This window comes from Manis pentadactyla, chromosome 10 (assembly GCF_030020395.1).
Source record: "Manis pentadactyla isolate mManPen7 chromosome 10, mManPen7.hap1, whole genome shotgun sequence".
In the NCBI taxonomy this organism is placed as follows: Eukaryota; Metazoa; Chordata; class Mammalia; order Pholidota; family Manidae; genus Manis; species Manis pentadactyla.
In genome coordinates, this window is record NC_080028.1 from 88,985,342 (window position 1) to 89,010,473 (window position 25,132).

Below are 25,132 nucleotides of genomic sequence, written 5' to 3' on the forward strand. Positions count from 1 at the left end.
AGAGGTTGCAGAGCTCGGCCCCTCTGTGCGCCGACCCCTGTGCTGGCTGGGAGTGAAGGGTGGTGATGGATCATCCTGCCCTAGCTACGCATAGTGCCCCCTTCCAACTTGCTGAGGTCGTCTTGGGCTGATGCTTGGAGCTTGCTGCCTGCTGTCCCTGTGCAGAGATGGAGTCTCTGAAATTTCCAAATTCCCGTAGAGGACAGGGACCCCAGCCTCCCCCAGGGCCCTGCCGTCTTTTCTCTCTTCTGGGTCTGCCTTCATTCATTCCTCTTCTCTGCCTTATCCCCAGCCTGCCACCCCCGCTACCTTCAGGCCTGCTGGGACTGCTTGCCATCTGCCTTTCTGTGACAGAAGGCCCAGTGTCTTTTACGATTTCACTTTCCCATGAACAGAGGGGCAGATGCCTCCACCACAGGTTCCATGGCCTCCAGAGGTGGGAGTGGCTGAATGGCCACAGAAGGGGCGGGTCAGGATGGCTCCACCAGGCCACCCCTGCCCCTCTTCTCCCTTATGGCTTTCTGCACTAGCCTGACCCTCCTAAGCCAGCATCACCACAAGGGTTGGTAAGTGAGTGCCTGTAGAGAAAGGGAACATTCCTGTGGCCAGGATTCTCACCTGACCCTGGTTGGCTTGCTCACTGCACACATGTGGGCAATATGTTATGGCTGGCGCTGTATAAAGAGCTCCGCCCAGCGCTCTGGGCTGCGCAGCTGCAGGAGAGCAGAGTGGTGGTGGTGGAACTGAGGACAGACTGAGATGAGGCCGAGAAGCCCCGAGGCAGAGACGGGCTTGCTGCCCGCAGACTTGCCCTGAGGCAGACGGGATTCTAGTGCTTGACCTGCCACCATGAGAATAAAGCTGGGTATAAACCCTTTCACCCCAAGATCATTCCATTGTCATTTTTTCAGTCTCACAGAAACAAGAGTGAACTTGCCGGGGGCAGAAACCTACTGGTGCCATATGTCAAGTTCTGTCCTGCCCTGGAGGGGCTGGGGTAGGGCAGGTGCAGGCTGGCTTTGTCTCGGCCTCCATGTGTGAGGGCTTTTGCCTTTGATAAGACCAAATCCCTAGACAAAAGAGGCCCTCTGCCCATCCTAGGACCACCCACCCAGTCCTGGAGAAATGGATTTTGGAGGAATCAAGAATCAAACAAAGCTGCTTTGGGAAGGCTCACATGTATTTATTTCACAAGGGGGAGATGAGGAGGGATGATCACCAATAAGATGCCACCAAATCAGACACTGTGAACCCCAAATTGGGCAACTACAGGAGTCAGTTCTGGTCAGGGCAGCAGGAGGGAGAGAGGGAACGGGCAGAAGGGAATCCTCTCATCCGGGGCACCACATGGGGCAAGGCTGTGCTACATCGTCCTGGTTACAGACACGTGGCCAACACCATAAGCTTCTCAGACACCTTGTCCCAATCCAGGTGAGCAATGAAGTGACAAGCCTGAGTCCACGCTTCCATACCCACTCTACCATGCACTCATAAGCACACACCCAGACATACCTGCCACGTGGTACACATGCACACGCACACATGCAGCCACACACCCCCAGTCAAGGGCACCACACAGGCCCACACACTTCTGCACATGCACCCAGGTCCATATATTAACTCTGATTTATAACTGCACCCTAACCAGAGGGCAATCGAAAAAAAATTATTACTCTTCAGAGAGGAACCGACTGCCTTCTGCTGTCAGCCAGCAAAGCATGGGGTGAAATGAAATGAGCACAGAGCATCCTTAAGGATCCTGGTCCCTTTTGCTTTGCTGCCTTCAGTCCTTAAGCTCCGGGGGGAGGCCCCTTGCTGCTCCCCCTGTGGCAGCCTCTGTGAATCAGGGCTTCTTGGTTCCCAGGCAGGCAGAGCTGCACTGGCCTGGCTGCTGGGGCCTCTCCCAGATGAGACCACCAGCATGCTCAGCCTACTGTCTCTGGCTCCCTCCAGCGCAGGCAGCAGGCACATAGGAGTCTGATGCCAAGGGGCCCATGGAAGCATCAGCTCCTTCCAGGCCATCACAGGGAGGGTCCAGAAAAACCCAGACTGGACACCTCCAAAGCCCTCTGATGGAAAGGTTTGGGGTGGATGCTGTCTGGGGTTGTGCATGGGCATCTGAGAAGAAGCAACCTCGAGGGAAACTGAGTCTCAGGGCTTCACTGCCTCCTCCAAGGAGGCAGAGCTAGGATGTGATTGAGCACCACCCCCACCATAACACCTTGCTGAGGGCTGGGGTGGAATTCAGAGGCTGCTGCTGCAGGAGAGCCAAGGGAGAGGAAACCCTGCCAGTCCCTGTCCTGATTGGAGGTGGGAAGACGACAAGGAGATGCAGATGCTTCCCTCCTTGGTACCAGGTCCACATTCAGACTGCAGGAGTCATGGCTCCTGGGTTCCCAGAGAAGGGTTGGGGGGCTTTTCCAGGGTGCATGAGCCTCATGGCAGCTGAATGCCTGATGGGAATGCAAAGTCTTCACCTGGGGCCCCGTGCTGCCCTGGAGAAGCCCCCAAGCCCGTGAGCACCTGCTGGCTTCTTGCTGTCTCTCCACCAGGGTGGCTGGTCCAGAAGATGGAAGACCCTGTCCCAGAGGCCGGACTCCAGGGGCCCCGGCTCCTGCCCACTACTTGATGGAGTTCTTAATTGTCCACCTCTGGCCTGTGCAGCTACGGAGGATGAGGTCAATGCCAGCCAGGCCACGGTTCTCCACCTCCAGGCAGCGCCCTGTGCCCTTATTCATGATGGCTCCGTTCTAGGACGAGATGGGGGTAAAGCGGGGAAAGAGAGAAAATGAGAGAGACAAAGACACAGCGAAAGAGAGAGACAGTGAATGAGAGAGAGGGAGAGAGAGAGAGGTATAACCACCACAGTGCCGGACCCATGAACTCTCATGGGGAACAATCCCGTCAAAATTCTTGCACTGGGGGAGGGATCACCTGGGTTTCCTCCAGAAACCCCAAAGTCAGCAAATGAATAACCTTCACCAAGTTTGAGTGGCTGAACCAGGTGATGAGCATTGATGGGCGATGGTGTCAGTGGAGATACTCAAGGGTATTCAAGGTCTGACTTTCTCAATCCTACCAGCTGCAGGTACTTAGCAGATGTCAGGGAAATCACCCCACAGTCCCTTCCTAAGATTTATCAGAGCCCAGGCCTGCCTAGCCTTGCTGAGGGGATCCAGGAGGCTGTGTCACATGAAATCCCCCACCGACTCCCCCCTGGACATGGGCCTAGGAGGCTGGCCCAGGGTCGGGAGACCTTTGGTGCACTTTGCTGGGTGTCCTCCTTGGAGAAGTCAGACTTCCCTGTGGCCTGCAGCACCCTCGCCTGCTCTGGAGTGCTGGCCCTGTCTGTGAAGCACTCACCTGGAGGAAGTTCCAGCGCTTGTATAGGCTGCTCTTGACCTTGTCACAGTCGAGGAGCTGAGGCAGCCGGCTCTTGGCATTGTCCACCAGGCAGCGGGTGTCGGGGAGGAGCGTGGTGGTCCCCAGAGCTCCCAAGTGCAGGAAGCCTTCCTTGGTGTAGCGCGCAAGCTGGGGAGAGAGCAGAGGGCAGAGCAGTGGGAGCAGGGGGTGGGGCTGAGGCCACGAGGGGAACCATGGCTCAGGGCTGCAGGCCTCACCCGCGCCTCTGCCTGTGCTGCAGTCCCGGCCACCGTCTCAGGCCTGTCACACACCTGCACACACCCAGGTGAGCCCCCCCAGGAAGCCCTCTGGATTGCAAAGCCTGTGTACAGCTTCTCCAGGGGGCCATGCTCTGAATTTCTCCTAAGCATGTCTTCAGTCAATGCTTCAGGATTCTGGCCTCTGTTCAGGAGGAACCTGGGAGAGGAGGAATAAGTGACAGAGCAGGACATCAGATTTCTAAAGCTTGGCTCTGCTTCTAGCAACTCTCTCAACCTCTCCAGTTCTCCATTTCCTCCTCATTTGCAAACTGGGATCCACACTGCTGCAAAGGGTCCAAAGAGGCAGTTCAGTGAAGAAGAAACAGGCATATGAGAAAACACTCAGTCTCATAGATTTTAAAATACATAAACTATATCAGCAATGAGATACCACATTTAAAAAAAGAACTTGTTCCCATTTTTGTCAAGGTTTTCATAAAGATGGGTGGAGGGATGGTAAATTGTTACATCCCTTTCAAAAAGGGGATTTCAAAATATATGCTTTGGGCTTTTAAAATGTTCCTCTCCTTTGCCTCAATAAATCCACTTTTAGAAATATATCCCAAGGAAATAATCAGCACTGTGTACAAAAGTTTACATATAGGATATTTATTGCAATATTACGTATAATGATGAAAAAGCAGGAACATCCTAAATGTGCAATACAATCCTGATACTTGCATTCTGCTCCACCTACTGTGAGGAATGCTAGATTGTAGCAGATTGTAAAAACAGCCACATCCTTCACTCCTCCTACAGACCCTGGGCAATATGACTTTTGCAGCAATTTCCATCAAGAAGTAGAGTCTAGCTCCTTACCTCTTGAATATCAGTGGCTTTCTCTGGCCAACAGAATGTCACAGAAGCGAGGATATGCCTGTTCCCAGAACACACCCTTGGCTCTACATACTTCCACCCTCTTGGAACCTGCTGCCACCATGGCAGTAAGCTGAGGATGGCTTGGGAGGATGAGAGGCATATGGCCTGACTAACAGCCAGCTGAACACCAGACAAGTGGATGAGGTCATCCTGGGTCAGGCAACCACTTAGCCAACCTTTTCGCTGACTGGAGATATGTGAATGAATCCAGCCAAGATCAGCTGAGCCTGGTCCCAGTCACAGAACCATCCAGCTGACCCACAGACATATAAGCAATAATAAAGGTATACTGTTTTATGCTACTGAGTTTTGGGGCAGCTGTTAGGCAGCCACAGCTAATGATACAGAGATGGTGTTGCCTGCCGACCCTTCCCACAGCAGGGCCTATATTACTTCGGTGGTCTCCCACTCTCCTGTCTGTCCATTTGGTTTAAAACTCTGTATTACAATTTTTGAACAAATGTATTCACCTGTCTTTCACATTCCTTTAGGGGCAGGGCTGTGCTGATTCATTTCTTTCCTTGCTCATAGAAAATTACAGACCAAATGCTCAAAAATTATAAATGCGGTGAATGATGTCACTGAAAACAGGCACCGTATCTTTTCATTTAAGCTCCACAAATATTTTTTTGAAGAGTCTTCTGTGTGCCCAGCCTGGGGACAGGCCTCTGGGAATGTCAGGATGGGAGTATGTTCCCACCAGCTTTCCAGGGCAGGCTGGTGAGGACAAGGAGAGGGGCAAGCACAGTTCTTCGTTTTTGTTCTCATATTCTATGAGGTGGCTGGGGTAGGAGTGATGATCATTAATATACAGCTGGTGTCTAATAAATTAAAATAAAATTACCAGCTTGCATGTACTGAAGGCATACCCTGCATCATTTCTAAGCATTTTGCAGAGAATAATGTCATTTCCATAACCACCCTTTGAGATAGGTTCTACTACTCTCCCCATCTGAAAGATGAGGAAACTGAACATAAGGACATTTGGTCACCTGCCTGGGTCCTGGCCTCTCTCCTGGGTTGCTAGAGACCCAGTGACTGGCTGCCCTGGCCCAGCAGCTAAGCAGTACAGGGGTCTCCTCCCAGATGATCCCGGGCTCCTCCTGAGAGCCTGGGCATTTCTGGCCATGAAGGAAGCCAGCCGGTAGCTCTGCCCAGGGACGCAAGTGCCTCTTCTGAGGGATAAGATTCTCTGCAGGGGCTCTCATCTCCTGGGGAAAACTGCTCAGGAACGCTTTGCTCTGATCACAAAAGGGGAGCCCGCCTCTCCCCTCTGAAACAAGTGACAGGGCGTTTGCTAAGTGCCCTTGAGAGAGATGCAGTTAACATGTGCTTTAAAGTGAAATTAGTTTCAAATCAGAGTAATTGTTAGAGGCAAAATGTAAGAAAATCAGAAGTCTTCCCCCACTCCTCCCTAAACAAAGTCTCTCTGAATGTATTTAAATTCACCAACTGCAAAGTGATGAACGACAGCGAGCTGCTTTTATGTTCAGGGGAAAGATATACACAGCTGCTTATTGAAATTATGGATCAATCTGTTATCCAGCAGGCAAGTGCACAGCACTAAGAACATTAATTAACTGAGTGTATCTGTGACCCAGATGTTTAAAGAGTGAAGCTGAATGCCACTGGGAGTCAGAGGCTCTCCTTTCTGAGGTCTGTTAGGGCAGGAGGCTGGTAGGATGGGCAAAGGTCAAATGCCAGCCCCAAGCCATGCAGGCCTCGGGGTGGGCAGGGCAGTAGGGAGGGTCCTGCAGAATTTCTGTCCTCACACCAGAAAACACACAAAGAGGCCATGGTGTGCAGGCTCTGCTGGCCTGGCCAAGGGCCAGGGTCAAGGGAAGGGTGCTGTGGTCTGAAAGGATGATGGGGCTAATGTTAAACCAGCAGACCTGACACCTGCTTCTCCCTACAAGTAAGAGGGAGGGTAGCACTGGCACCTGATGTCACCATATCCCCTGTTTTGCCTGAGTCCACCTCCCATTTCTCCCCACCACCAGAGCTCCTTCCTTATGGCCCTCTGCTTCCTCCTCTGCAAGATCAACAGGCTTTTCTGCTTCTGGGGCTTTGCTCCAGCTGTTTCCCCACACGGAAATGTTACTGTTTGGCTTCAGCTTTTCTAAACCTCAGTGTAATTCCCCCAGGCCACAGGGCCCTCTCTGACTCTTCCAGGCCCTGGACGTTGGAAGCCCCTCTTAGGTCTTTGGTGCAGTATGACTCCATAAGGTTTCAGAGACCCCCTTCAAGGTGTGGGGGTGTCTCATGTCTTCTCAGTCATTCTGAGTATACACTGCCCAGGCGGTAGGTCCTTTGTCCCCCTTTTGGCAGTTATGAATTATGCACTATGAATGTTCACATATATGTTTTTGTGTGAACATATGTTTTCTGGGAGTAGAGTTGCTAATGTTGGGTCATATGGTGTATCTATGTAACTTTCTGAGCAGTTGCCAAATTGTTTCAGAGTAGCTGCATCAGTTTACATTCTCATCAGCAATGAGGCAGGGTTCCAATACTTCCATACCCCTGTCAACTCTTGTTATTGTCTTCCACCCTCTCTTCCTCCCTCCCTTCTTTTTAAAATTCTAGTCATCCAACAGAGTGTGGAGCAATATCTCATTGTGGTTTTGATTTGTACTTCCCTAATGATACATGATGTCAAGCACCTTTTCTTGTGCTTATTGGCCAGTTGTACATCTTCTTTGGAGAAATGTCTTTTGCCTAGAAATTCAGATCTCTTGCTATTTTTCTATTGGGCTATCTGTCCTTGTATTGTTGAGTTGTAAGACTTTATATATTCTGGATGCCAGGTCTTTTTAACATATATGATTTGTAAATATTTTCTCCTATGCTGTGGATTGTTTTTTTTGCTTTTTGATGGTGTTCTTTGAAGCACAAAAGTTTTAATTTTGATGAAGTCCAATTTGTCTATTTTTTTTTTTTTGGTTACTTGTGCTTTTGATGACATATCTAAGAAACCACTGCCAAACCTAAGGTCATGAAGATTTACCCCTATGTTTTCCAAGAATTTTGTAGTTTTAGCTCTGACATTTGGGTCTTTTATCCATTTTGAGTTAATTTTTATATATACTGTAAGGTATAGATCCAAATTAATTCTTTTTTATGTTGATATCTGGTTGTCCTGGATCATTTATTGAAAAGACCATTCTTGATTTCCCTACTGAATTGTCTTGTCATCCTTGTTCCTCAATGGACTATAAATGTGAAGGTTTATTTCTGCATATTGTTTTGATCATTAGAGCTTTGTAGTAAATTTTAGAAATGGGAAGTTTGGTGCTTCCAACGTTTTTCTTTTTTTAATGAAAATATTTTGATTTCATTCTTAAATGATCACAATTTCTTTCAAATAGAATATGTTTGCATATTGGGCACCACACAATTTCTCATTAAAAAATTTTTTTTGTTCTCCGTTTTTTCAATATTGTTCTTCCTATTCTGGGTCCCTTGCATTTTCATAGGAATTTTAGGATCAGCTTTTCCAATTCTCCAAAAAAGATGGGTAGACTTTTGATAGAGATTGCATTGAATCTGTAGATCAACTTGGGAAATATTGCCATTTTAACAATAGTAAATCTTCCAATCCATGAACACAAGATAGCTTTTTTATTTAGGTCTTTCATTTGTTTCAACAATGTTTTATAGTTTTCAGTGTTACAAGTCTTACACTTTTTTGGTTCAATTTATTCCTGAGTGTTTTATTTTTGATGCCATTGTAAATGATACTGTTTTCTTAATTTCCTTTTCCGAATGTTCACTGTTGTGCCCGCAGTGACTTTAGGACATTTTTGTGAACCACAGGTAGCCAGTGTGGTACCTCATGATCACTCAACTGCAGGATCTGCAAGTTCTTTGGTTCCTGCTTCCATGGGGCCAGGGCCAGGTGCTGACCTCACACATCCACTGCAGACCCATATTCCTCCTGTGCTTGGGCCTCACCTGGACTCTCTCATTTTTCATTCACCTCATGTGACTCTTCTTCAGCCAGCACCCTTCTCACCCCCACCAAGGTTTAGATCTTAAAAATGTGTCCTTCATCCTAATCCCTCACCTGGTGTCCTGGGGCCTCATCGCCCTGGAAAATCTTGCTTCCTACTTTATTGAGAAGTTATCTTCCCTATTCCTCAAAGCCTGTCTTTCTTTACATTTCCTTCATCCTCTGCCCCCTCCTTACTCCACAGGTACCCCAAGTCATTACTGGTTCTTTCTCTTTCATTTCTTCCAAGCTATAAGCATTACCAGATCTTTATGCTCAGATAAACTTCACCAGTCACAGATCTCATCACCTCCTAATTTTGTCCTTGGCTTTCCTCTCTCTTTATTCCTTAGTGCCTTGCAATTTGGCTTCTATCATCTCTATTCATTGAAATTGCTCTTTTGAAGGTCAATTAGGATGCATTAATTATCAGCCTCAATTGTTCTTCTTACTCTTCAAATTGGGTACCGACTGTGGACCAGACACTGTGCTGGGCGCAGATGATACAACTTCCTCTCTCTACACCCACTGTCTTGGAAGGCTCGAAACTCTCAAGGCATTTAGTAGCATCTATATGCTAACTTGGCTAACTGTGACAAGTTTCTGTCTCCAAACCAAACTTTCTTCTAGATCCCAAATTTTTATACCTAACTCCCAGCTTGACATACCACTGGGGTGTCTAATAAGCATTTCAAATTTACATGACAGAAAGCAGAATTCCTCCTCTCCTGTGTATCCCACCCTCCCTCTACACTCAGCCAACATCTGACCCACCATATTCAATCCATTAGCAAACTACATCCAGATTTCACCTACCCTGCTACCTCCCTGTTCCAAGCCATCTTCATCTCTTGACTAAATTAGTACAATGGCTTCCTAATCTATCTCCCAGCTCCCACCCTTACTTCCCTTGGTCTTTTTACAATATAGCATTCTGAGTGATTGCTTTTAAAATATAGTATTATTTAAATTGATAGCACTTTAAATTAGAGTCAGGACATGCCATTCTTTTGCTCAATACAATCCAAAAGCTTTCCATCTCACTCAAAATAAAAGCCCAACACCCTTGCAATGGCCTACAAGATCCAACACAATCTAGTAACAGGTCCCTGAGCTCAAGCCTCCCCATGCTCACCCCATGCCAGCCCCACTGTCTTCCTTGCTATCAGGCTATGCCTGCTCCAGCTCAGAGCCTTTGTCCCAAGCTCCTTCTGTCTTGGATGCTCTCCCCACAAATATTTGAATGGCTCATTTTCTCACTTCTTGTAAGTTTCTGCTTAAATGTCATCTTTTGGTAAGTCTTCCCCTCAACCATCTTATTGAAAATGTCACTTCCACCACTTACTCTTTATCTCTTTTCTTGCTTTATTTCCCTCCAAGCACTTACTATGTTCTGACCGACTATATATTGTCCTTATTTATATAGTTTGCTGTCTGGTGCCCTCCACTGGAATGTGAGAGGCATGCAGGTGGAAGGTTTGTCTGTTTTCTCAGAGCCCTATCCCTAGCTCTTAGAAGAGTACCCGGCACATAGTAGTTGTTTTATAAATCCTTGTTGACATAAATGAATGACAACAAGATGCTCACAGCTTACCAGGGAGGCAGGTAAGAGGCAATGATGACAAAGTGTGAAATGATGCTATTAAATATACTGTGTTCTGAGAGATAGATCAGAGGGGCCCTAATTCAGAAAAGGGAGGTCAGAGAAGGCTTCCCAAGCTGAAGTGAAGCCATAATATAACTAGCCAACCAAGTGAGTAGGACAGGACAGTGCAGACTGGACAAAGGGCACAGTATGATCAAAAGCCAGAGGAAATGTGGTGTTTGGAGAATCCGAGTATAGTTCCCTGTGATGGAGTGTAACGGCTGTGAGGCTGTACTATATGGATACATCAGGTCAGGAATCAGGTCTTTATCCTGGGAAGCCACCTGGATTGCAGGAGGCCCACGCTGGCTGCCTCGTGGAGAATGAACTGCAGCAGGTCATGATGGAAGCTGAGGGCCAATGAAGCTCTGAACTCAAAGGGTCACACTGAGTGAGGAGAGAAGATGGCAGAGTTAGGGGTGCAGCCAAGCTAAGAGTGATTCTATCTTCCTGGTGAGCTGACTCTTTCATCATCATGCAATGACACACTTCAACTTCACTAATGTGTTTTGTGGGGAAGGCTACTTGGTTCAATACTAATGCAGTTACCCCAGCTTTCTGCCCTTTAGGATTTACCTGCTGTACTCTTTCCCATCCTTTTACTTTCAGTATCTCTCCTTGTTATTTAGATGTGTCTCTTGAAAACAGAATACTGGATGTAAAATTTTAAGGTGACACTCTGTATCTCCCACCCAGAAAGTTTGGTCCATTTGTTTTTATTGTGATTAATGATATATTTGGACTTACTTCTACTTTCTTTGTGCCTTCTGTGTGTCCAGAACTTCTATGTCCTTTTTCCCTTTTGTCTTGGTTTGGATTGGTTGTGTTTTGGTTTATTTGTTGGGATGTTGTATGTCATTGTTTCCTGCTATACATTTGGAAATTACATTCCATTTCTATTATTATCAAAACTTAGCCATTAACAATTTTAGCAGAGTCTAATGCCATGTAACATTTTAACCTCTACTTCCTCTCAATAAAATTCAAGTACATTAGGATATCAGATCTGGTCACCTCCTTTGATCTGTTCAGTCCTGGTTGTATTTCCCTGTCCCAAATTAGACCTCATTCTTATTAATTTATGTAAGAATTGTTTCTTAGATTTACTTGTATGTTTATACATATCTTTGTTTCTAATTCATTCTTGCCTCTGACATTCACAGGGAATCATTTTCCTTACTTTTGAGTTTACTCTTTGCAAGTTCCTTTGGTGATTGTCCTAGTCTCTCAGATTTTCTCTGAAAATGTCTTGGGGTGATTTGTTAGCAGCAAAAGCTAATGGATGGAACCACTTCTTGTACAACTAGAAAGGATTTAACAGTGTATTTGTTGCAGTTGATCAAAAATCTACTTACATGGAAGTGAGGAGACCCTTCAAAGTATCTAATCTGCTCTACTGTCGGGAGGTGTCTCATCTCCTCCTCTCCCTATGCTCACTCACAAAATTATGGCCAAGGCACCACCTGTGGAATTGGTCACCTCAGTATGATGCTCACTGTTGCCAAGGCAATCCTGCTGATAGGAGGGAAAGCATGTGTTCACACATCATGTGCTCCACTGAGAAACCAATTAGTGAAGCTTCCTCCTTTGAGCTGATAAGTGCCCGAAACTTATGACTCTCACTTTTCCTGGTATGGCTGGCACAGCCGGCTCCCTGTTACATACCCACAGTCCCGGACTCTCCCCAGGCTCTAGATTTGCAAACTTGAATCACCTTTACCCTTTACCTCTCCCTCATCCAAACTTAAAAGTCTTACTGCCCCTGCCTCCCTGTGTCTCTCTCATGTATCTCCTCCCGATTTTCCAGAGGAGTCACTTATGGGACCTGAACTGCCACGGGAGCTTCGTAACAGGTCCTCCTACGTCCAGGCCATCCAGTTTCCACCTGCCTTTCCCAGTCCTGCAGGTTCAAATCATATCATTCCCTGCTTCAACCTTCAGCTGCTCCCATGGCCTTATTTATTCATATCTAAATCTTATTTATTTAAGAACAAACTTTGACCAGAATCTTCTACTATCAGTCACCAACTTACCTTTTCAGGTTTAACTCTTGGTTTCTGGGCTTTGTTTGACAGAAGCCTTGAGGTTTGTCAAGAGCAGCCAACAGTCTTTCCTGAATAGGATATACCCCACCCTATTCCTATTCCATTTCCACTGGGCCCACAAAGCCCCACCCAGCTGTGGGGCTTTCAGCTTACATACTTGTGTGATCCGTGAGTGTGTATTTCCTTGCTGTAGCTTTCTGTAGTTCTTTCTGCTCGGCAGCATTTTACCCATTTTTTATACAGCTTAAGGACCAAGGAAAGTGCCTTGTAAAAACCAAATGTTCTGCAAATGTCTTTTGAACTGAATGGGATTATTCTAGGTTTGGCTGCTGGGCCCAAGAGGAGAAATGAATGTCATTGGCCACCAATGCAATGTTTTAGGAAAAAAAATACCTCTGAGCTCAAATACAATTAATTCTCATTTAGAAGAAAAAAGAATTTTCAATTTGAGATGATCTAAGAGGCACACACAACTACTAACCCATTTAACAGCCCAGAGGGAAAACTAAACTATGCAGGTTATAGCCAGATAAGCAACCACCAGCCAGATCATTGTGGAATGACTCTGAAACACCGTAAAATCCATTGGATTGTCAATAAGAACATGGCTTACAACTACTTTCATATTAAGGGTCTTTCTCATTACCTTAAAGTCAGGCCTAATCAGTGTAGAAAATCTTTGCTAAATGAAAAATGCAGTTTACTCATCTTCTTCTCAGGAGAAAGAGAGGGGCTCTATTGATTCAAACTGGCTTTAAGGTGAACTTGTTTGTTGCTTGGCTGTAACTGTAAGAGTGGTTTCTGGCGGCCACAGGTGCATGTGTATATTCTTTTTTTTTTTAACCCTCTTTATTGATCTCCTTTTTCTTGGGTCTCCCTCGGTAGAGAATTTCTTCTTGATGAGTTTTTAGTTAAATAGCTTTTTTTTTATATTGTTAATGTACAATTACTTGAACAACATTATGGTTACTAGACTCCCCCTATTATCAAGTCCCCCCCACATACCCCATTACAGTCACTGTCCATCAGCGTAGTAAGATGCTATAGAATCATTACTTGCCTTCTCTGTATATACTGCCTTCCCCATGTCCCCACCACCCTACATTATATGTCCTAATCATAATGCCCCATTATGATTAGGACACATAATCATAATGCCCCATTTTCCCCTTTATCCCTCCCTTCCCACCCACCTTCCCAAGTCCCTTTCCCTTTGGTAACTGTTAGTTCATTCTTGGGTTCTGTGAGTCTGCTGCTGTTTTGTTCTTTCAGTTTTTTATTTGTTGTTATACTCCACAGATAAGTGAAATCATCTGATACTTGTCTTTCTCCGCCTGGCTTATTTCACTGAGCATAATACCCTCTAGCTCCATCCATGTTGTTGCAAATGGTAGGATTTGTTTTCTTCTGATGGCTGAATAATATTCCATTGTGTATATGTACCACATCTTCTTTATCCATTCATCTCCTGATGGACACTTAGGTTGCTTCCATTTCTTAGCTATTGTAAATAGTGCTGCGATAAACATAGGAGTGCATATGTCTTTTTCAAACTGGGCTGCTGCATTCTTAGGGTAAATTCCTAAGAGTGGAATTTCTGGGTCAAATGGTATTTCTATTTTGAGCTCTTTGAGGAACCTCCATATTGCTTCCCACAATGGTTGAACTAGTTTACACTCCCACCAGCAGTGTAGGAGGGTTCCCCTTTCTCCACATCCTCGCCAACATTTGTTCTTGTTTGTCTTTTGGATGTTGGCCATCCTAACTGGTGTGAGGTGATATCTCATTATGGTTTTAATTTGCATTTCCTGGATGACTAGCGATGTGGAGCATCTTTTCATGTGTCTGTTGGCCATCTGAATTTCTTCTTTGGAGAAGTGTCTGTTCAGATCCTGTACCCATTTTTTTATTGGATTATTTGCTTTTTGTTTGTTGAGGTGTGTGAGCTCTTTATATATTTTGGATGTCAACCCTTTATCAGATCTGTCATTTATGAATATATTCTCCCATACTGTAGGATGTCTTTTTGTTCTACTGATGGTATCCTTTGCTGTACAGAAGCTTTTTAGTTTGATATAGTCCCACTTGTTCATTTTTGCTTTAGTTTCCCTTGCCCGGGGAGATATGTTCATGAAGAAGTTGCTCATGTTTATGTCCAAGAGAGTTTTGCCTATGTTTTCTTCTAAGAGTTTTATGGTTTCATGACTTACATTCAGGTCTTTGATCCATTTTGAGTTTACTTTTGTGTACGGGGTTAGACAATGATCCAGTTTCACTCTCTTACATGTAGCTGTCCAGTTTTGCCAACACCAGTTGTTGAAGAGGCTGTCATTTCCCCATTGTATGTCCATGTCTCCTTTTCCATATATTAATTGACCATATGTGCTTGAGTTTATATCTGGTCTCTCTAGTCTGTTCCGTTGGTCTATGGGTCTGTTCTTGTACCAGTACCAAATTGTCTTGATTACTGTGGCTTGCATGTGTATATTCTTAACAAAAAACATACTTTCTCTGTCACTGTCCAGGACATGCCAGATCTCAAGCTGAATACAGAAAAATATGTGTCCAGCTGGACCTCAGAGTGGAGGTGTGGCTGCCTGGGAGCTAGGGGTGAAGAAAGGGGGCAGGAGGGCTCTTTGGGGCCAGGGAGATGGAAACATTCTGTATCTTGACCAGGGAGGGATTTCCACATGAGTGTACCTGTCAAAAACTCATCAAATTGTATACTTTAAATAGATGCCATTTATTGTACTCGCCTTATACATCAATAAAGTTGTTTAAAAAATACATCTGGGCACTTAGAAGGCATAGCCTTGCTACAGAACCAGATGTGCTTCCTGCAGAGAGAGCCAATTCCTGGTGGGTGGGATGGTCCCAAAGGCCCCCTTCCTCAGCCTTCTCCCTTCTACTATTATGATCCATCATGCTTGATTAAAGCATTATATTTCCAGAGAACCCACTTAGGATGATGAAGAGACATATTTGTGTCACACAACCTTAGGTTGATTTTCCAGCCAGAGATAGGCCAGGAGATAATGGGTCAGGGGCAGTGAGTGCAGGTGGGGGATGGCAGTGTCTGGCCCTCATAGCTTCATGGAGAGAGCTGCGGGCCTCTTGGAGAGGGGACCTGAGTGTGGAGAACACAAGGCTGAGGCTTGGAAGAGCCAAGTGAGAGAGGGAGTGGTACGCAGTATAGCCCACTCCAATTTCCCAAAGATAAGGAGCACATTTCTCAGCAGGCAGTACATTATATGGTTAAGGACTTGGACTCTGGAGCCTGCTTAAGAAATCCGAGCTCTGCCACTTAATAGCTTTATGACCCTGGGTCAGTTACATTAGCCTTATGGGACTCTGCCTCCTTATCTTCAAAATGGGGATACTTTTAGGATTTACCTCACGGGGAGTCACAGAAGTAATAAATTAGTGAGAAGAGGACATGGTGTACAGTAAGCCCTGTTCATTTATTCTTATTTCAGTGTCAGCCTCGGGCCTTTTTCTGCTCACCACAGACTTCTTTTCTTCCCAGGGCTCCTGTGTGGCTGCATTCCCTGGCCTAGCTGCCTCCCAGGGCTCAGCAGCTGCAGGCTCCCTGCTTTCTCCCAGAGACGTTGTTCCGAGGGCTGCTGCCTCAGGTGTTTCAACAGTCCTGCTGGGCTGCTGAGTAGCCCTGGGGGCTGTCTGGCTCTCTTGGTCTGGGTCTGTGGTTTTTTTTTTAAACCCCTGGCCCAAGGAAGGCCAGGGTCACCCTCGGCTCTACTCCTGCCCTTCTCTTCCTTACCTTCACTTCATTTCCCTGTTTGATCCAGATCTTAGGTGCTCATGCTTGGATTGGGCTGCATACCTGGAAGGACTGGGCCTTGGAATGGACTCTGGTGCTCACCTCTGCCTCCCGAAGTGGCCCTGTGTCCTACAGATGTCTGTGGGCCCTCAGCGCTCATGGCCTCCCATCTTGGTCTCACTGCCTCTCCTTCACACCTCTGCAGTGGGGGTAAAAGAGCTCCACCTATTTGTGCTACCGTACCTTTCAATGGCTTCCTGTTGAGATGGCATGGAGTCTAAACTCCTCGATTCTCTCCTACAGGGCTCTACATCATCTCCCTCCTGCCCATTGACCTGGCCTCATATTCAGTCACTCTCCACTTCACACTCTGTGCTCCAACCTCTTTAGTCCAGGAGACTTGGTTTTCCCATCTTTAAAATGGGACTGATAGGAAGCCTCTCAGAAACAATGCAAAAAACAATGAAATGTTATCCACAAAGTATTGTGAAATTACAGGGATGTCACTAACCAGGAGTACATCTGAGATTAGGATATTGTCTTGTCTTACAAAGGAAGCTGTTATTAAGAAATAGAAGAATGAAACTGTAACATGAAATTTTGGGATGTTTTTTTGTTTTTTTGAAATATGGTGGAGATTCTCTCCCCCCGGGAAAACCATCTCTGAATTTATTTTATGGGGTTGGTGTGACAAAATTAAATAAGTTGAAAAAAATGTGTCACACAGTGCACAGTGTTGTTGACAATGAAAGCTAAGTCTATTGAAATATATTTGATAAGTTAAAAGAAAAATCAGTGGTTTAACTCAGCCTATTTTTATACAATAGGCTAGCTATTTTATACAATAGCATCTTAGTTAACTGTGAATTCCTAGATCCTCTGTGTCTCATCTGTCTTTCCAGGTAACTTCTTCCCAAGTAACATTCCCTTGAAGAACTGAGCCAAGCTGGACCAGCTGATGGCTGCAAAGCTACTATTTTGCAGAACCTGAGAACTGGAAAAGACATTACCCATCCCTGGTCCAATCTTCCCACGACAAGTTCCCTGGGAACCTGAGGTGCTCAGAGTCCCTGGAGATCTCCACACCTTTCTAAAACCAACATCAGTGTGCCCCCAGCACCTTTGGTGACTCCCATGTGGGTGGAATTCCAGCAAGTTGCCTCATAGGTGGCATTCTGCACACCTCTAGCCTCTAAGCCAGTCAGGTGTGCAATGAGGACAGTCTAGAACATTCTGCTACCCATATTTGGCTTTCCTCTGGAGGGGACCCAGACTCCCAAGGCCCTGACATCCTGTACCAATGGACTAATGCCACTAGCCCTAAACTCTTCAGGATTCACCCCAAATTCTGACTGGCCATGTTCTTCCATTTCAAACAAGCACCATCTTTGAAAATAATCACTCAACAGACATCACTGCTCCAAAAAGAAATTGAAATTCTCTGACCTAAACGGTCAGGGGATGAGGCTCTTCTAATGTTTTGCTCTTTCTGTGCCTCATAGCGCTAAGGCACTGAATACCTTTTCCCCTTCCCCTTCTGTCCTTCAAAAGCAGTGATGTTGTTTCTTTATTAATTCAGTAATATGAAAAAAAACTAAGAAACCAATATTTTTTTTGGAAAAAAAAAGGCTGATAGCTTGCCTCAAAAATGCTAACAGTTGTTTTAGGGTGGTAGCATTATAGATTATTTAAATTGTAGTTTTCAAATCCACTGTTATCTTGTTGCATCTTTAGTGAAAAAAGGAAAAGATTAGCAGTGACTTTCTTTGAATTTAACAACTCTGGGCAAAGTAGGATGGTTCAGTTGATAATGTGGCCTCCACCCGATTGTTCAGTCTGACTTCCTTATTCCAAGCCTAACATTTACACAAAACCTGCCTGGATCACTTTTTTTGTGTCTGGAGACAAATCAACTAAGCTTCTAAGGAGATGTAAAACTTTCAGCTAAGAGTTTCTATTGGAAAACAATGTATGATTGTAATTTCTGGAAAGATTAGCTCATCAACCCATCCTGGCAAAAACGAAATAATATAGTAATTCTCCTTTAACCTCGAGTCCTCAAGTAAGATCAAATCCATGTGCATTTGCTTCCATATGCCATTTAGGAACTCAAGCATTCCTGTTCTCCATGTGTAGACTGTGAGACCCACTTGTCAGGGATAGTTCGAAAGAGGTAATTGACGATTGGAAATAAAAAAGAGAAGCAAAGCAGATGGCAGACAAAGAGCCTCAAAGCCGTGGGAAGGCCTCAGGAAGCAGAAAAGCAGTAACCCTGCAGTCCATGGAGGTCTGTGAAGTGGGTGGGCACCAGGGATGTACACACAAGCTGGATGGAGTCAGGGCCTGGGAGGCAGGAACTAACAACCCAGAAATAATAAAATCAGAAATGTTTTGAATATTTTGAGAGAAGATGAGTCAGAGGAACAAAATAGGTCCTTAATATTCCTGCTATCTGCAACAAGTCAAAATGAATTTTTAAGTGTCACACTGGAACACAGGGGGAGGGTTTTCTTAAACACTGCAAAAGAGGAAATGGAAATGAGCAGTCCAGGAACTGCATGCTGCTTCATTTCAGACGTGCAAAATAGACTGGCATTTTCTCTCCTGCTTTCCGGCCATCCTCTGTTCTGTGTTTAAGTTTCCCTAACATAACAGCCCCTGCCCTCGCTCCTCCAACCCTGTTTTCCCACAAGCTCTGCTGCTTCCCTGCTTTGTCCTTGTGGTGCTTTCCAGGAATCGAAAGGGATTGCTGGGTTTGTGCTTCTCACCAAATGCAGGAGACCTGTTTCCAGGACCATAGGCCTGTTTTCTGGGGGAGAATCTCTTCTTGGGTGTTAACTCCAATGGGCTCTCAGGGGCTCCATCCCCTGAGCCCCAACACTTACACGACTTCATTTGGAAGCCAAGGGGCTGCTGGATGTCATTAACTTCTGCATTTTCCGACTGCCTTCTGTATGCTAACAGCTCATGGGAGCTCCGTCACTCCAGCGGGGCACTTGGGCCTCACTGGCACAATGCATCATCATGACAAGGTGTTCAGATGATGTATCGCCTAAAAGATGAAGCCATCAAAGAGTAAGTCCAAGATCAGATTAAATTTAATTACGGGATTAAAGAATTCTTATCTGTCATTCTGGTGATGAATTAACTGAAGGAAGGAATGTAAGCTTCTCAGAAAAGAATGGAGAGGAAGAATAAAATGCATTGATTGAAGGACAAGAGGCGAGACCTGGGCTATCCTCTCTGAAGCCTGTCAAATTACAAAGGTCCTCGGGACAGAGCCTGACCCCCCTCTGCATGGCACACACCTGGTCTGAGAATGCTGCCCTGCAGCAAGCAGCGGTTTGAAAGAGTGCTCCTTCAATTCCCCAGGGCTGCTGCACTTAAACCCTGCGCTGGTCATGCCCAGTCCACGGTGTGAGCTGAGAAGCCATGGTCCTCGGGGCGGAGGAGCCCACATTAGAACTGGCAGGATGTTTTATATTTGCACATGTGCAGTCATGTAGGTGGTTCCCGTGAACACTCCCAGTTAAGTTGCTTCTCAAATTCCATGTGTATGAAAGCACTTGGAGCCAGAGGGAGAGATTACCTACAAATGAGCTCAGGGGAATTTTGGGGATTGGCGGAACTGCTCTCTGTCTTGATTGTGGTGGGGTTCCCTGACTGTTTGTGTTTGTTGAAACTTGCAAAACTACGTAAAAAGAGTGAATTTACCTTAAAAATGAAATAAATCATTTAACAACCAAAATAGTATTATAAATTTTAAAAATTAGGCTGAGACATTAGGTAGGTATAACCTGGGCCTGTCCTGGGCAAATGGGGACATATGATCACCAACTATAAGTCTAACACATAGCCTTGGGCCATCATAGATGCTCAATAAATTGTGACCGAAAAAAAAAAGCACTTGGAGGTGACTGTTGACATGCAGATTCCCATGCCCACTTTCAGTAGGTCTAGGGTTGGACTTAGGGGTCAGTACTTGTGAAGAGTTCTTGGTGGCCCACAGTCCCAAGAACCATACCTGAGATGCTGGGTGGGGAGCCCAGGTCCTTCATCCTGGCACCTGGGGCTGTCAATACTCTGTCCCTGTTGGCCACTCTGGATCACTTGTCTCAGTCAGCTGTATTGTCCCCCAAACATGCCATACACCCCCTGCCTCTGAACCTCTGCTCTTATATTCCACCTGCCTGGCATGGCCTCTGTGCTGCCTCAGGTCTTCCTACCATGCTTTGCTGCAGGCTGGAGAACATCTGGGGCTCAAGGATATGAGACATGCTCCCCAGAATGCACAAGACAGCACAGCCAAGTAACCATGGCCAGGAGTCACAGGAATTTAGTTTGCAAAGTGTCACAGCACCACCTGAATCTCAATTTTCTCAGTAAAAGGCAGGGTTAGGGGTGGGAGGTCACTATCAGCCTGACTGGATTTAACATGTACTAAAAACAAAGATGGGTTTATCATCAGCATTTCTGTTCCCTGTCTCAGCCAGCCATGGCTACTGCCCAGAGCACTCAGGGATGTCCCTCCAAGCTCTGGGCCACAGTCCGTGGCCTGCTGTGCTCTTTGGACCCGAGGCAATGGCCCAGCTGCAGGTACTTGGGAGAGCAGCCTCCGAGCCACGGGAGGAGGGAGAAGTGAGGAAGATGCCCTGGGGCCCCCAGGGAGCAGCTCTGCCTGCTGTGTCTCTCTTCTTGACCTTGGCCCTCAAGGGACCTCATCAGCTTAGGCTGGGGATGTGGATTCACAGGTTGACCAGGCGGGTGAGGTGAGCAGAAGGGACTGGCAGAGGAGGCAGAGAGCCCCATGGCAGACAGCAGTGCAGGATGACCCTGGCTGCTCCAGCGTGGAGACCCAGTGAGACCCGAGCCCGGGATGGCAACAGCGTGCAGCGGGGCTGAGGAGCCTTGGCCAGACCCAAGCTCCAAACAGGTTCCAGCTGACATCAAAGGTGCTGGGTCCTGGGCATCCTATTTTTAAATAAAATTTAGGCTTGTAAAAGAAAAGGATGTTTGTCTAATCCACATTAGTAGCCAGACAAGAGCAAGCTGGTCACTAGCTTGCCAGTAGGCACTTGTGAACAAGCAGGCTCTCTGAGTGGCTGGGAACCATTTCCATCTTGTTGACAAACACATGTTGCAAGGCAGGAAATTACCCTCTTCAGTCCCTGTTTTATCTCTGTTTAATTGCTGTTTGATAATAAATTACAACATAGAGTCTATTAATTAAGCTAACAATGTCCGTGGAACACCAATTCCTTCTTCTGGGAGTTGCCTTGTTACAGGAGCTTTGATTCAGTCTGTTTGCCCACAGCACTTTATGAAGCAGTTTATAAAGATTTCAAGGCATGTGACTGGTGGTAAAACGACTCCTGGTGTAGAGGGAGGTGTTTGGGGAGGAGGGGAAGGAAACCTTGATGAGCAAGAGGAGGCGCAGCCTGGCAGCTGGAGAGCTGTACCAAGGCTGCACTCTAATTCAGAACATGTGAAAGAGCAGAGAACAGCATTAGATTTACTTAAAAAGTCAACCAATGAAAAATAACGGTGGCCTGTTTAAAGGCGTTCATCCCAGAGCGGGCAAAGAGGAACCTGATTCGGTTTGCAATTCCATAATCAGCTAAATGGCTGGAACATTCATTTGGAAAAGTTCTGCATGCAGTCAGAACTGGTGAAAGAGGCATTCCAGTTCTTTGCCGCAAAAAGCTCAGGTACCACACTGTGAATGCCTGAAGCTCCCAGACAGAGGGGGATCTTGGTGCCTGGCTCCCGTCTGGGCAGGGAGTACACAGGTGGCCATCTCTAGGGAGAAGGCCCTCTATAAATTTCACCAATGTTGTCTGGGACATGGGTCACCTGGGCATTCCCACTGAATCTGTTCAGCAGGTGCCTTGGTGGCATCTGAGGGAAGGGACAAAATAGAAGGGAAGGCTCTGGATGAGAGGATGAGGAAGGTCAGATTCACAGGGGTCTGTCCCAGATGCTACTTGGAGGCGTGGGCTTCACAAGAGCATTAGAGGGTGTTCTGAGTAGCCAGAGCAGACGGGGCAGGCAGGGGGCCCTGGTGGGTAGCCACAGTGCCACAGAGGCAGAAGCAGCCGCCTCAAGGCCCTGGCCCCACAGCTTTAGCCAAAAACTTCCCGAGTGGCTTAGAAAACCTTCCCCTGAAACACCCAGGTAAAAAGCCACTCCTTAGAGCCACATGAGGAAGCCCTTAGCTCTCTGGAAGACTTTATTAGAGCATCTATACTCCCTTTCTCTTTCACAGAAGTTGGCTTCTCAGGCCAGTTTTTGATTAGGCAAATATCTAAATGCAATAGTGTCTATTATGTCATAGTTAATAAGTACTCAGTTCAAATGTTACCTATTCAAAAGTCTGGGAGTTAAGTATTCTTTTGAAAGTGACTCCTGGCATTTCCCAAAATGATGGTCATGGATAGCAGTGTGGTTCAGAAGTGGCATCCCCAGGGCTCAGTGTCCAGATTCCTGCTGCCCTCCTGGCCCAATACCCTGGGTCCCCATTTCCTTCTCCCAGCCATCTCACCCGAGACTAGCTGAGGGCGATTGCTGGCTGCTCATTTAACCTATCCCAAGACACAGTCTCTTAAAGGGCTGACTTGGCTGTCCCCTGTAGGCCACACCTCCCCACCTTCATGTCCCTGACGCCATGGCCAGGGAAGTCTAGGGTAGTTCATTCCTCCAGACCCTGGGAGGGGAAAACTGGGAGTCATAGGGGCTGAAGGCTGGGATCTCTATAGCATCCATCCCTCTTTGAACTTCAGAACTGGCTGTGTCCCATCTAAACATATCGTCTTCCCAGATGAACCCTTCAGTAGCCCCCGAGTGCCCTCAGGGTCTAGACCCAAACTCACCAGGCCAGCATTATTGAATTACCAGGGGACCTGTTAGAAATGCAAAATCTCACTCCTTCAAGACCTCCTGTCTCAGAAACCCTATGGGTGGGGCCAGGGGTTGGTGCATTTACAAGCCTTCCAGGTGACTCTGAGGCACATGAGTGGGCACCAGTATCTTGAAGCATGCCCCTGCAGGCCCCTGGAGACCTGTCTCTCCATCTCTCCTCTGCCTTCTCTCTCAGCACTTCCTTCCCTCTTACATTCTAAGCCCCAGCCAAACTGGGCCACCTCCTGTGTTCCCACGCTCTGCACCCAGGCTGCCTTGCTCTTTCCACACTTACTATGCTGAGGGTTCCTGCCTCATTACTTGCCACCCCACCTCAAGCGTAAACCCCCTGAGAAGAGGGGCTATATCTCATCAGATGCTGTATACAATTTGATCATCATCTACAGTAGGTGATCAAGAGGGATCTGTTGAGTGAACAAGTAAATGAATGGATGAAGATGCTCCCTGGATTCTTTGGCCCATGCTGCCTTTAATCTGATGCCCTGTTTCCACATGAGAGCCTTCAGAAAGTGGAGCAGGGCTGGGATTCCCAGTCACTCTGCTACTCCTCACAGACACTTGAGCAGCTTTAGGCAGTGGTAGAGCTCAGTAAATAGTGTTGAGAGAAATGGGTTGGATTTGGATTTGCAATGCTTCCTGCTGGAGGGCTTGGTCTTCTCGTCAGCTTTGCTCACAGGTCCTCATCCCTCTGTGCTCTCAGTTTTCTCCTGCTGCTTGCCTGCCTCCCAGAGTGACTTCAAGGGTCAGAGAACTCAGGGCTCCACCTGTCTGGCACTACTTGATCACACACTGGGGGTGGAGGGGGTGGCAAAGGGTCTGGACTATGAGAACCACCTGCAGTAATGACAGAGCTAGTATAATTCTTCTCCTTCCAGGTACTGGCTTAACAGGGAAGCAAATGTGCTATGAGCAGGGAAAACCATGAGCCTTTATGAATGTATGTGTGAGTACATGTACATGACTGATGAATGTGAATTTGCATGTTAACAGGTATGTTCATAGAATATGAGAGAGATGGAGGGAGATTATAGGGCATTTTGTCCAGTGTCTTCCTTTTATAGGTGAGAGAGTCTGTGAGTCTGGCTTAGAACCAGCTGTCTAGTATGTGTACCTCTGCAACTGAATATAAAATTTATTTTCCCAATGTGTAACTTAACTTTCCTTACTATTGGTGAACATAAAAATGTCTTACATTTTTATGATTATCAAGTCTGATGACATTTTTGGAAATGTCACCTTCCAATCTTAGTGAATTTCTGCTAAGCTCTTTATGTACACACACATATATGCACACATGTACATACACACTGTGGGCTAGCACAAAATTGTGAAAGACAACTCATTTACCAAACTCTATTTGTACTTTGTTGTTTGATTGCTTTGCCTTTCTTGAGTAATCATACGTATTCTCCTGAGAGACCAGAGAACATGTGTGTTCCCTGAAATGTTACTGCAAAGATGTTCCTACTTCCCAGTCGGTGCTTGGCTCTAATACCAGTGCTTAAAGACCAGGTCAAACTTACCGCCAAACTGGTGATGGCCTTTCAGGATGGATGTGTCAACCAAGCTCTCCTGAGGGAAAGTGCTAACAGTTGTAAGCAGGTGCATCTGGTTATTATTATAACATATGCACATGTGGCATACACTTGCCCATTTATTCACCTTTTCCTTTCAGTGTGAAAGGTGTCCATTGATCTTCTTAGTATCTGTGCTAATGCAACTGCTTAATCTTTTCCCTAGCTCCTATAGGGAAACAACCAGTAAGCCCCCCACCTTCTTAAAATCTCAGGGCAAGTAACAACTACAAAGTAGAGAACAACAGGAGTTACCAGAAGTCCCACAAACCCCCTTTCTGGTCAGAGATGGGCTCCTACCTGGGGTCCCCAGCCATGGCATGGGTACAGTATTGCTGTGTGGTTCTCCAGTGGCCCCTGGTCCAAGCAGACGTCTTTTGCCTTGTTGTTGCGAAGCTGCAGGAATGGGCAAAAACCATTAGAGATGGTGTGGTGGGGCTGCTACCCCCAACCACCGTTCCACCATGACATGAAGGCCCTGCGCCCCCCTGAGTAAGGACCAAGGCTCATATCTGTGAAGTGATCATTTTAACAAGAGAGGCAAAGCCCTTTGATGTATGGTGTGAGCACCAGCCCTCTGCCTGTGACCTTGCCACTGACACAGCTCCCCTGTCCCTGGAACAAAAGAGGATCTGAGGGA

The 25,132-nt window shown here is 46.4% G+C and overlaps 1 protein-coding gene across 2 annotated transcripts in view; it reads right to left on the bottom strand.

The window, feature by feature from the left end:
• Positions 1-1,144: 1,144 nt before the first annotated feature.
• GALNT17 (polypeptide N-acetylgalactosaminyltransferase 17) overlaps positions 1,145-25,132 on the bottom strand; it is a 481,494-nt gene continuing 457,506 nt past the window's right edge. For both annotated transcript variants that reach the window (XM_036907891.2, XM_036907890.2), the window contains 3 exons: positions 24,793-24,888; positions 3,364-3,531; positions 1,145-2,750 (listed from right to left, as the gene is read on the bottom strand). In XM_036907891.2, the coding sequence (XP_036763786.1) occupies positions 2,622-2,750; positions 3,364-3,531; positions 24,793-24,888 (393 nt within the window). In that variant the 3' untranslated portion in view covers positions 1,145-2,621. The remainder of the gene's footprint in view (positions 2,751-3,363; positions 3,532-24,792; positions 24,889-25,132) is intronic.